Source organism: Papio anubis, chromosome 2 (genome assembly GCF_008728515.1).
Source record: "Papio anubis isolate 15944 chromosome 2, Panubis1.0, whole genome shotgun sequence".
Lineage (NCBI taxonomy): Eukaryota > Metazoa > Chordata > Mammalia > Primates > Cercopithecidae > Papio > Papio anubis.
In genome coordinates this window covers 175,984,478-175,997,205 of record NC_044977.1, presented here as the reverse complement: position 1 = coordinate 175,997,205, position 12,728 = coordinate 175,984,478, and the positions used below count along the sequence as shown (strand labels likewise).

Below are 12,728 nucleotides of genomic sequence, written 5' to 3'. Positions count from 1 at the left end.
AAATGATTATTTGTTCTGTCCAATATTGACATATTGGAAGATTTTAGAAGGAGATATTACAATGCTATTTCCTGTTTCACTTTCCTGATGTGGCCAAGGGGTGAGAAAAACATATTCAATTTCTGAAAAGTCATTGAAGTTGTCCTACCAGCCAATTAACAAGCATTTTGGAAAGGCAAGTCTATTTCTATTTAGATGTAGATCAAAGAAGTCTGTGAAACTTATTTCAAACTACCAATTAAATCTTACAAGGGGAAAATAACTGTGAAATCTCCCAAATTTCATATTAACTCTATATTGGGTCCCTTCCTTTTTACTCCACTGCTGGGAACCTGGGATGATTTTTTATTATAAATACAATATATCATATCTAATCTTTTTAACTGTTCCATGTGATTTTTATGTCTTCCTGCTCCAGACCACACAAAATTTTCAGATTAAGTTTCTTAAAGCATTGCTTTTATCAAGTCGCTCATCTGCTCTAGAACTTTCAGTGGCCTTGCGTATGCAATCAGGTGAGAACTCCTGAGCCTAGATTTTCAGCCAGATCTTCTGCCTCAATCGACTTATGTAGAGCCTGACCTATGACTGACATCTGATAAGTACTTTTAATGATTTGCTTGCTTTCTCCATTATGTTCTTGAAAGTAAAATCAGGAAACCCAGTTGAAGGTAAGTTCCAGTTTGTGTCTTTTATTTTTATGAATATTGGTAAATTATCAAGAGTAGATGTATCTTGTTAAACAAAAGTACCATGTATGAAATACAGTCTCTTCCAAGGGACCCTAAACCCTAAATGAAATTGGCATGTTAAGATATGACAGGAAATACACTTTGGGAAAAACTAAGTGATATTTTCATTAGTGGCAATCTACTGTAGAGACCTTGAAGAAGACCAAAATGACTTCACAGCCAAAAGCCATTATTTTTCCTCAATGGGACATTATTAATTGAAGTTTAAAGATGAGTATTCAGCCAGGAACATAACTAAATAAGGCTATAAAAATTAAAAAAGAATTACCCTTCAGATGCTGGGTGAAGCAAACAGGTGGCTAAAAGCAAGATTTCCCCTGCTTGAAAACCACCATCAGGTTGCCAGATTCAACTGCTCCATGGGGTCTTTCAGTCTATTTCTGACCTTTGATTCTTCTTCTGTCTTCCCAATGCATTTTTGTCTTTGTATTTTATGACCTTGCTGTCTGACATGTCAAAGAATCAAAGAATTCATGCTCTTCAGATTGCCAGTATTTAATTAAAAAATTAACTGAAATAAAAAATTGTGCCCATTTTTCTCTTTGCAAGAAGTCAAAATTCAAAATTAAAATGAAAGCACAAGAGGATCTGTGCAGTTCAAAATGAAAATCCACCTCTTTACATAGACATATCCTATGACATACTGCACTACTAAATTTCATGAAACAACTTAAATACTGCTAATTAAAACCCTCAAGACACTAACATATTTTCCAATCAACCTCTGCCACTTTGTTGTATAAATGGAATAATGGCAGCTTTTCTTTCAATATCCGAACAAATATGGGAACAAATCTGAAGTTTTGATTCATTCAACAAACAATTATATTGAGCACATACTATGTGTCAGACCCTATGCAGGGTGCTGAGCAAGCAAATGGGATGATTTTCCAATCTAGAAGAATTCTGGTCTCTAAAGCAGTGCTTCTCAAACTATTTTTTTTTTTATTAACCTGTGCCCTCTTTTGCTATACATAAAATTATTTTCCCACTTTTCAGGAATTTGATGACCGTGTCTAACACTGAGAATCACTGATACACAGAACACAGACTCTATCTTCTGTGTATCCTTGACAGACAAAATGGCTTTGAGTTTTTACTTTCTATTTAAAATGCAACACATTTATTTTCGAGACTTATAACAGAATTACAATATTAAGTTTATGTTTCTGAACTACATATGCCCCCTTCCAAACTGGAATTCAAATTTCCTGCACCCACCTCTGTTGAGAATCACTGCTTTAAAGAATTTGGGAAAAAAACCAGGCAACCTCCATCTCTCCCCTCCAATCCAGTCTTAAAAGAATTAGAATTTTCCTACCTGACACAACAGCTGGTGGAGTATCATAATCCTGTCTTGGGATTGAATCTTTGAATGAAAAGAGCATGAGAAAGAATGCAATGAAGTACAAAAGAAAATAAAATAGAATCAGCCTTAACGCGTGGAAGAGTCCGCTGTGTGTCATATGGTTGCCTGACCCCCCTGCCTTAGAGCAGTAAAGGCATTATGATTCCTCATTTGCATTTGATACCATGGTCCCTATTACCACAATACTGTACATGTGATTAGGTCCCGTTAGACTTGCTGGGACAGTACAGTTTGTACTGAAACATTGGCATCTTCCACAGCCTGTTTGGTACCTCCCTTAGGGAATCAATATAAACATTTTACCCTCTCTGGCTGACAAAAGAGTTCTACAAGGCAGCCCATCTAGAGGGGGCCCAGAGCATGATATCAAACAAAGTCCTGGAGAACAAAAGAAAGAACTAAAATTTAAAAGAGAAAAATAAAAAATTTGTACATTCTCATATTCTATGGAGGCTAACACATTTTGAAGGCAAATTTCATTATGTATCACTCAGCTCCAGCTCTGATCCCAGTGGTTGTCAGTGAGGCAGAGCAGAGGGTGCTTTCGCCTCAGGGCCAAAAAGCTTTATGTGTTGTAACTGTGGGAGCAGAGATACACAGAACAGAATCTATTGAACATGATGGTTATCTTTATCCCAAGTCTCCTAGCACTGAAAGTGTCAAATTCTAGATAAAGCTTAATTAAACTACATGGCAATCATTTCAAAATTAGGGGTTACATGGGACAAAATATATCTGCTTTTTTAAAGATGAAAAAAGAGCTTCTGACTCACTGGAATTTCTTTAGCCAGGGATCTTAAAAAGGAGATTGCCATATGGCATAGGCCTAGGGTCCCCTTCTAAAAATGGAGAATTCTAATTTTGCCCCCACTCCACTTGGAGGGGTAAACTCTAAAAGAAACTTGATATTGTTTAGATTCAAATCAACTGCCAACACATGGTTAAAGAGATGCTCTTGTGTGACTCTTATTCCATTTATATGACCTTTATTAAAAGCAAAAATCCCAAATTTTCTTTTTCAACCCATGTGACAACTTTGGGATTATCACGTATTTCTCACTTTCATCTCCTTGCCACAAAAGGTTAATCACTCTCTCCTGAGTAAATGGCATGTGAGAAGACAGATTAGCACTTGAACATTGCAAGGCACTTTGAGCAACAAAAGCAAACATGATCAAAAGATTCAAATGCAAATAAACCAGACACATGAGTTATTTTGTTTCTTGCAACAGGTACCTGAACTACTGAGTTGATTATAATCCCCAAATCTAGAATAATTAGAATAATTTTTAAAGTTTTTCCAAATTTTTAAATAATAGTAGTAATTCCTAGTACCTTTTGAAAAATTGCAATCACACATTACCACTCCAAACCAAAAAAAAAAAAGAGAAAAAAAAGTTAATTATTGGACCATGCTACTAGTCATTTTCCAAGAATATATTTATAACATTTTAAAATAAATAATAAAAGCCAATAATGTTTATTGCTGAATAGCTGGATAATGTAGAAAAGCAAAATGATTAAAATAGACGTTACTCCTAATCCTATCACTTGGAAATAGCCACACTTGTTTTATATTTCTCTGTGGCCTGATAATACTTCTTTATAGTTGATATTGAACTCCGCACATGCAAATTTACCCCTCTCTCTCTCTCTCTCTCTCTCTCTTTTGACAGGGTTTCACTCTGTCATTCAGGCTGAAATGCAGTGGCACAATCATAGCTTACTGTAACCTCAAACTCCTGGGCTTTATTTATCTTCCTGCTTCCGCCTCCTCAGTAGTTACACTATAGGGCACACAATAATGTAATGCCTAGCTAATTTTCAATTTTTTTTTTTATTGTGATGGGGTCTTGCTACATTATCTAGGATGGTCTCCAACTCCTGACCTCAAGCAATCCTCCTGCCTCAGCTTCCCGAAGTGCTGTGATAATAGGCATGAACCACCACAGCCTGCCTTACTTCCAATTTTTTAAAATTTAACATTATAAATCAACTTTTTCCTAATTATTTAACACTCTTAGGATTTCATGCTGCATTACGTTCTGGTTTATGGATGGATTATGATATATTTAATTATTCTTCTTTGTTAGACATTATAAAGAACACTGTGTCAAATATTTTTGAGGTATAATTACTTTTCTGATATTTTAGAATATTTCCATAGATGAGCTTCTCAAAACTGTAACTTCTTTTTAGTCAGTATAAATGTTTTGAAGTGTCTCAATTGACTACCTTGCTATCCAACTGGTACTTATACAAATTGAGATTCCTATCATCAAGTAATCAGTGCTAGAGAACACTTATTTTCCTACACCTTCATTAGCAATTTGTACTGCATTTTGATAGCTTTATTTGATGGGATATATGTACATGTATATTTGATTACTGTTTGTTTCTTTGATTATAATTTTTGTACATGTTCCTTGGCATTCTATTTACTCTTTTATCAACTATCTGTTCATGTTCTTTGGCATTTTATCTATTGAGGCTTTTTTACTATGGCGGTAACTTATTTGAATTCAGAATTCATTTTTTTAAACAACAAAAGTGTAATATTTACAAATACACACTCATACCACTAGACTTACATTTAATGCCAGTTCATTTATTGTTTCTAAGACTCCCTTCAAAAGTCTTTCATTTTACAGTAAGGCTAAACCAATTTTTTAAAACTATTACCTTTTTAGACATATTTTCTGTTTTGTATTGGAGTGTTTTAAATTAATTAATATTTTTTCCTGAAAAACTATTTTAGGAGATGTACTCATTACCATTTATGATACAGTTTCCTGAATCAGAGTCCATTTAACATCCTGTTAGCTTTTAAAAAATTTGTCTTAATATTTATATTCATACCTAATAACAGAAAAAAGAACAATATCTAAACAAACTGAATAATTGAGGATTTTCACCTGATACCAACAAAATTTCAGAGCAGTAAAGGAGTGGTGTGACTGAAAAATGCTAGAGAACTGTGGGGACAGATGGAGTACAATTACAAGGTTATTTTTGTGAGTGACTATGGTTACACTGTGGAAATCAATGATATCACAAATCATCAGTGACTTGGAGAACACAAACCAAACTGCAGATACAAAACCTGCAGAACAAAAACTTTTTATTTCTTCCAACAGATTCTGGTGACATTGTAAGCCGCTGGTGACCAGCAACTGAACAAATGAAAAGGAGATAAGACACTTGTAAAACAAGATTGTCATGCAATTTGGAGGTTCTCATAACACAGTAAAATCTCCAGTGGTTTCTGCTAAAGCTTATAATAAAGTGATAAGACGTTATGGATAATGGGGCTTTGGTCCCATCGAGGGAATACTGTGACAAAAATATAAACAAAAGTAGAAAAGCTATGAAAATCCTTCAGGGTCAGCAGAGCCCTGAAATAAAACAGTTACACTGCTTGCATAAAATGCATTATTTTTTGAGGCCTGCAGATTCTGTCTAGCTTAAAATAGAGAATTGAACAATAAACATTTGAGGTGGCAAATTGTAGAGAAAGGTTAATTAAACTACATGGCATTCATTTCAAAATTTGAGGTCATGGGAGACAATTATATCGTCTTTTATGAAAAGGAAAAAGAGGTTTTGGCCCAATACAATTCCTTTAGCCAGGGACTTTAAAAGGAAGAGTGGGACTAAGCCTGTGTTCAAGATCCCCCTTCTAAACATGGAAAATTCTAATACAGCTACAACTTCCGTCAGCCCTGATCGTTTCCTACTCTAGATTATTCACTGGGTCACTGTCTGCTCTGCCCTAGGAACCTATCTGTTTCTAGAGTTTAGAATCCTATCTTAATCTTGAGTTGTCACTGTTCACACCTTGTTTTGCAGAATTTCTGTGAGCTCAGATGTCTGAAATCCTCTGAAATGTTTCAGTTAGGAGAGAGACACAGTCAGATAGTTTTAGATTGACTACCTGTGACAACAGGGTAGAGAATGGATTGGAGCAAACTGAAATTTAAAGCTTGAAGAACAGTTAGGAAACTATTACAATTAATCAAATGAGTCCCAGGGCAGAGACTCCAGAAATGTGGAAGAAAGAATGTATTTGACCAATGTCTATGAGAGAAAACCAGTGGGACTTGAAAAGTCATTGTGTATGGTGGTGAGGGAGAAGGAAAAGGTCTTGCTCGGGTCTTAGGTGTATGGTTTGGCCACAGGGAAAATGGTCATGTCATTGGTTTGCAGGGAAATGGAGCAGAAACATACAAGAAGAAGAGGTTTCAGTTGGAAGGAAGCTCTGGAAAGCTCATGAGATTAGTTTGGGTCATGCTGACTTTGCGATGTCTGAGGGAGATTTCCATGGAGATACTTAGCAAGTAGTTGGATACATGAGTCTAAAATTCTTAGATGAGGTTAGCATTGGAGACGGAGATTTAGGAGTCAACATGGAAGCCAGGGTTTACAACCATGAGAGTGAATGAGATTGCTTACGAAAATCATGTGGCATAAGTATGTTACAAACGAAGCTCTGGCTTCCCAATCTGTGCAGGGAGAGAAGGAGGAGTGGCCAGAGAGGTTTGAGGAGAACCAGAAGAACCTAGGGCAGGAGTCACAAACTGGGAGTTCTTGGGACAAACTGGGCCCAATATTTAAATATAGAGAAATTTCAAATCAAAATTCAAGAATTCAGCTTATCTTTAAAAGTTGGAAAGTGAGACCACCCTGGGTCTGTATGTCCATGTGGCAATAGCCATCACAATAGCTGTACTACTAATGGAGTAGTGGCTGTCCTCTTCAGACAAGGCATCCTTATTTCAGGCTGCCAAAGGCACCACCTCTCACTTCTATTTGCCCAAAACTCAGGCAGAGATAGTATTATGATTGTACAGAAAATACATCTTATCTAAAATATAATCTCCAATGTCATATATGTGTATATGGTATGAGTATGTTTATGATATAGGCAAATATTTAAAAATTGATTATGTATTTCCAAGGGTTTTTGCTTGAACTTGATCCACTTCATTCATTAATATGACTTGGCTGGACTCTACTGGCTTTTGAGTTTGCTACCTTAAAAGAATATGTTAGCAGCCAAAGAAATGGAGACGTTAAAGAAATTATTTATAACAAGCGAAATAGTGCAGGTAAGTGAGTTATACCATGGATTTTACAGTGTGCTACATCACTTCTGGCTACCTAAACTAGACTCCCACCAGTTAGAAGCCACTGGATGTGAAGGGTATGAGCAGCTCATTTGAGAAGCACATACTGGGTATCACACTGTATAAGGAATGCTGCATATTGTCATTTCATTAACACTCACAACATCTCTGGGATGCAAGCATTATTTTTCCCATTTTGTAAAATGAGAAAGCAAAAGTTCTGAGAGGTTAAGTAACCCGCCTAAACATGCAGAGCTAATAAGGGAGCAAAGCCAGGTTTTGAACTCAAGTTTAAAAACAAAGCTGACTGATCTTTCCATTATGCCAGGATTCCTCCCCATCAATGAAAATGTTGGAAAGATACAATAAGGTAGAAAAATCTGATTTTACGAAATCATCCTCAACTGGATAATAGTCACTCCAAATGCCAATCAAAATTCAGATAAAAAGAATCTATGAAGTCATATCAAAGAATTAGAGTGACAGTCTAAGAAAACAAAGTAACAGTATTCTGGACACCAACGACACTTAATTATATTTTGTTAAATGAATCAACAAAGTAATTCTGTTTTCTCTCTACCTCTTCAGAACCTTACTAAATTTTACACTTTTCCATAACATCAAGTAACACAAATATTATAATGTATCTAAACATTATTTAGTGCGAATGTAAAGGATGAAAAGAAAAAAAGCTAGTGGAAATTTGATGTTAATAATAAACCACATACTTAAAACTTTTACTCTCTAAGAAAGAGAGTGTTATATATTATTATTGAATTATTTGGCTATTACCAGCTGCCTAAAAGTCGTGGTCCCTTACAAATGTGTTCTTGTTGAAATGCTCAAATACAAAATCATAATATATGTTATTGATTCAATAACTATTATAATTCTGAGTCTGTTCTGTGTCTTTTAGCTTATTTTTTAATTCCCTAAAGGATTCAGTCATACACATAGTTAACTAGCTCTTATATTTCTACTAGTTTGCAAACTTAAATTTTAGCAAGTCAGTTGGCTTTACTTCTGAACCAAATGAGTAAAAATTATAAAGAGTTTCTATGTTTTGCATTATAATTCTCTCTTTAGTCAGATTCCAGATTGTTAGTCAATATAGTAAAATTACATTACATCACTCATTCAGAATTTATGATCACTGAAGGACACAAAGGCTGATATGGAAGGAAATCTACAATGTATTAATAAAAATAAAAAACTGCAGGCCTTCTGATACTATTCCTAGGACCTGCTTATTAGTAACACACAAAATAATTACAAATAATCCTTTGATAAAAGTAATATAGTATTTCTTCAAACTGTATCTCCATGATGAAAATTAGCTGTACCACAGCATACAGTGAAATATATCTTAGACATGACTTCTAAAAGTGTAGGTCAGAAACCTAAGAGATCATTTGATCCAGCCCAAGCATTCAGACAGGTAAGGTACCATCAACTGCTTTTTACAGGTTCTGCAACTTTATGTTACTAAAACTAAAATTTCTTTATTGAAATAATGTGGCTCTTTCCATTAAATTATATTGACTTTCTTCCTATTTAGGACAGATTTGTGAGGCCTCAGTGGACATGACAGAAACTTCTTATATTCTTAAAAGTCCATGAGTCAACAGGATTTATTTGGCAAGCAAGCCATTGCTATGGGGTAAAATTCCTGATACACAGCTAGTGTGCATATTGTACGTAGATATTTGGAGAAGAAGTCAGCCTAATTGAAGAATCACAGAGGTGGTAACTGTAAGACATATAGGGTTAAAAATATAGAATTGGATATTCAAAGGGCCCCATATATGATCAAGTTCAATACTTCAACTAGATAGAGAAAAAAGTTCAGACTAGAGATATTATTTTCCCCAAAATTGACAGAAACAACAGTTTTATATCTAGGATATCTCAAGTTTTATATCTAGGATTTCTGACTCCTAGTCCAGTGCTCTTTCTACAATATTTAAGCTACCTCAGTAAAAAAAAAAAATGTATTTTTATTTCTATGTTTTATTAAATGACAAGATTATCTGCACTAACATTTGCCAAAATAAAACTGCTACTGAAGGTGTCACATGAGTGGTTAGGTTTCATGGTTTCATTGTTCTCTGTAATGGCAACTAATGAAGTTTCAATATTCTAGATTGTATTAGGCTTTTGCCTCCTTGAACATTTGGGGAATTATCTTTTTAAAAAATCAAACATAAAGTTTTTCCCATGATTTAAAATGCCTCATTGATATAAAATCCAGGCTGCAATAGGCATTTTTTAGCACACTTTTGTTCTGAGGAGAAAGAAGGCTAGTCAAAAATATCATAACCTATAAGAAAAAATCAAGCACATTAGGTTCCCTTCCTTGTTTTCAATATCTATATCAACATATCAAAAAGAAGGATTAAAATAACTCGATTATAGCTCAATTACTCAACTATTCTTGATTGATTGAATAGTATCAGTCATAGGTATGGCCCCTCACTTGTGTATAACCTGGTAATAATCTCGTGGCTGAGCTGGTAAACAGCTGGTAAGAGAAAACCAGGATTGAGTATATTAAGTCACAGGGTCTAGATTTGCAAAAGGACACCTTTCCAAAAACAGACATTATATCTGGTACATTGAAACATAAAAAACAAGAAGTAACTGAATGACACAATAGAACTTTAGTCTTGCCACTGTGAGTACATCTGCCCTGGAATTGAACATACATGCAGAATGCAGCTTATTCATACTGAAACCTGGAAGGTGTGTTAGTCAATGAATATGGTACAGACACAGTTTCACTGATAATGCCAGTAAAAATGGAGAATATCACATCTGATCCAAAAAGTTCAATGAAACAAAACAGTCTCTTCAACTCACCGTTCCTGTTGTGCCCAATGAAAGGTGATTCATCTGCTGTGTCAGGGGGCCCATCATGTTGGTTGGTTGCATTGACATGGGATGGTCCATGGTTGGTGTAATCACAGCACCCTACAAGCATATACAAGGTCCATTTGAAAACATATCCTACAAGGAAGGAGACTTCTTACAAATAAACACGGTAAACTGTAAATGTGTGAACATCAAATATTTTTACTTTTTTACTAAAAAGGCTAAATTCAACTGTATGTAATTTTTATGTCCATTCATGTCATTTTGTGCTCGTCTGAATAAATGCCATTAACAACTTCCTTTCTTCTGAGGTAATTTACCTGTGATGTACCTAAAATATGTCACTTACATTTTCATTTTTTGAGGTAGAATGTATTGAAAGAAATCATCTATATCCTCTCGCCCATTATTCTAAATATAAACTTCTCTGACTGAAAAATATGAACATTAGTGGAAATTCTCTAATTTTCTTGTTATTTGATAAGACTTGGTTTATGTCATTTATCTATTATTTATTAATACATAGATAATTCTTAGTCACCCCAATGCAATCTACTGCTAAGAGGGATAATGCTGACCCACATGGGTTTCTGAACTAGATCTCTTTGAAGGACATATTAAAATCTATCATTGATAATCTAAAAATCAAAATTACTATTTCCCATTTGTTTTTCTCCTAACCTTTTGACCTGTTTTCTATCTATCTATATTTTAGACACAAGACAGAATGCCAAACTCTGTTAAAGCTGGTCAAATTTTTATGTCTATCCACAATTTTTTTAAAAAAGTAAGTTAACTTTTAAATCAGATGTTAAGAAAAGTGGATGTCTATGTTTTTTGATTTATTATCATTGTTTTGGATAAAAGAAATTACAGACATTTTAAAAAACTTCCATCCATATGCAAAGTCTCCTATGGTGAGTGAAGAATGGAGCTAAGTCATTTTATCCTTCCCTTTCTCTTTCTCTACTCTGGTACTTTCCTTGTAGTAATTAACTTGGAGAATGAAAAATTATTTTTAAAAAGCAAACTTAAAAAGCTAGAATTGGATGGAATCTTTGAGAGTATATAATTTCAATGTTTATTTAAAGATTATGATAAAAGTAGAAACATGTTTGATAACAACCCATTTAAATACCCAGTTATGATAAAATGATTATATATCTGAATAAATTATTTCCCTAAACATTATTTTTCTCACTGGACAGATGCATGGAGATGGCCAGATCTTGGCACCCAAACTAATTACCCACAGCAAGTGCTTCCTAAAATGCTTTTGCTCAAACTAAGCAATTCTTCCTGGTATTATCAAAATTCAACTTCCTGACTATATCTGTAAAAAAGATCAGGCTATCACTCTGCCTTCCCTATGGGCTCCTCCCCATTAACTTTCAGAGATAATAGAAATTGAGCCAAATATTTGGAAATGCTTGATACACAGGGCCAGCTTTGTTCACAAAGACATTTAGACTTTTCAGTAGGAATCAATCAGAAAACATGTATGTTATTTTAAAGGTCTATAGCTTGTAAATATACACAATTGTGCATTTGTGTTGTTTGAATTTCTCGATGCTTCTGTGAATTGTCATTCATCAGGATGCCTCTTAAATGAGAAACATAAGATAAGCTTTTACTTAATTATAATTCAGAGACACAGCACTTTTCTTTCTGCTGCCTGAATCTTTTTAACAAAAGCATCTTTATTGTTTTCCTTTTTTAAAAAAATACTTACTGGCCTTCATTTCAGGTATTTGTTGTGCCAGACCAGAAGTAAACACTTTAAGAAGAACTAGGGTTCTTCTTAAATCACCTAGGGATAAATTATAGAATAACCTCAGAGTTCAGATGGGAGTCCTGAAGCATTTCTTTTCAACCAAAAAGTGGCACTTTGACAACATTCTAATGCTTAGCAGGTGCGAGACTTCAATTCTCTTCTTGAACTCAAGACAGGTTATCTTTTTAGAATATTTGCCCCTAGACATTCCAACATGCAGCGAAACTGTCACAATCCCAGAAACACCTCAATTCTAAACAGCTTGCTCTAGCCACAAAAAGGATCATTCATGTAAATCAGAGATAAAAACCAAATTGTGTTTGGTAAGGATACTTTCTTCTCAATGCCCTGGAGGTTGTCTCATTCCCCAGGGATGTGGTTTTTTTTTTTTTTTTTTAAAGGCAATATGTAAATGAGGTAGGTGAGCATGTGACAGAACAGTCAAAATTCATGCATGATGAGAAGGATGGAATGCCTACACTTGGAATTAGTTTTGGAAGAATTGTCTGGTCTCTTTGAGAATCTTTTCTTTGAAAGCAGTGTTTGGGGACTCATTTGATTACAGATGTCACAGAGTGAGTGCTGCTTCTGTGTATAAACCAGAAACCTGACAATCAAAGGAAAGAGTAAGAAGGGATTTATCATTATTTGGAATTGTAAATAGCAACACTAGGCACAGAGTGGAAAATAATGTAAGGAGACCAGTTACTGCACATAAATGAACAGTTATTTCTAAGCAGATCAGTTACTGCACATACATAAAAAAATAAAATAAGCATTCTTGGGGGAGGATATGTAAGAATGTAGAGTCTTATTCACATTCAATAAAAATATTC

The 12,728-nt window shown here is 34.6% G+C and overlaps 1 protein-coding gene across 9 annotated transcripts in view; it reads right to left on the bottom strand.

Moving 5' to 3' along the window:
- The window catches only part of RBMS3 (RNA binding motif single stranded interacting protein 3), a 1,467,317-nt gene that overhangs the window by 74,996 nt on the left and 1,379,593 nt on the right, over positions 1–12,728 (bottom strand). For 6 of the 9 annotated variants that reach the window (XM_031662883.1, XM_031662885.1, XM_031662886.1 and 3 more), the window contains 2 exons: positions 10,107–10,217; positions 2,074–2,121 (listed from right to left, as the gene is read on the bottom strand). In XM_031662883.1, the coding sequence (XP_031518743.1) occupies positions 2,074–2,121; positions 10,107–10,217 (159 nt within the window). The remainder of the gene's footprint in view (positions 1–2,073; positions 2,122–10,106; positions 10,218–12,728) is intronic. The other 3 variants (XM_031662884.1, XM_031662887.1, XM_021933880.2) reach the window with 1 other exon arrangement.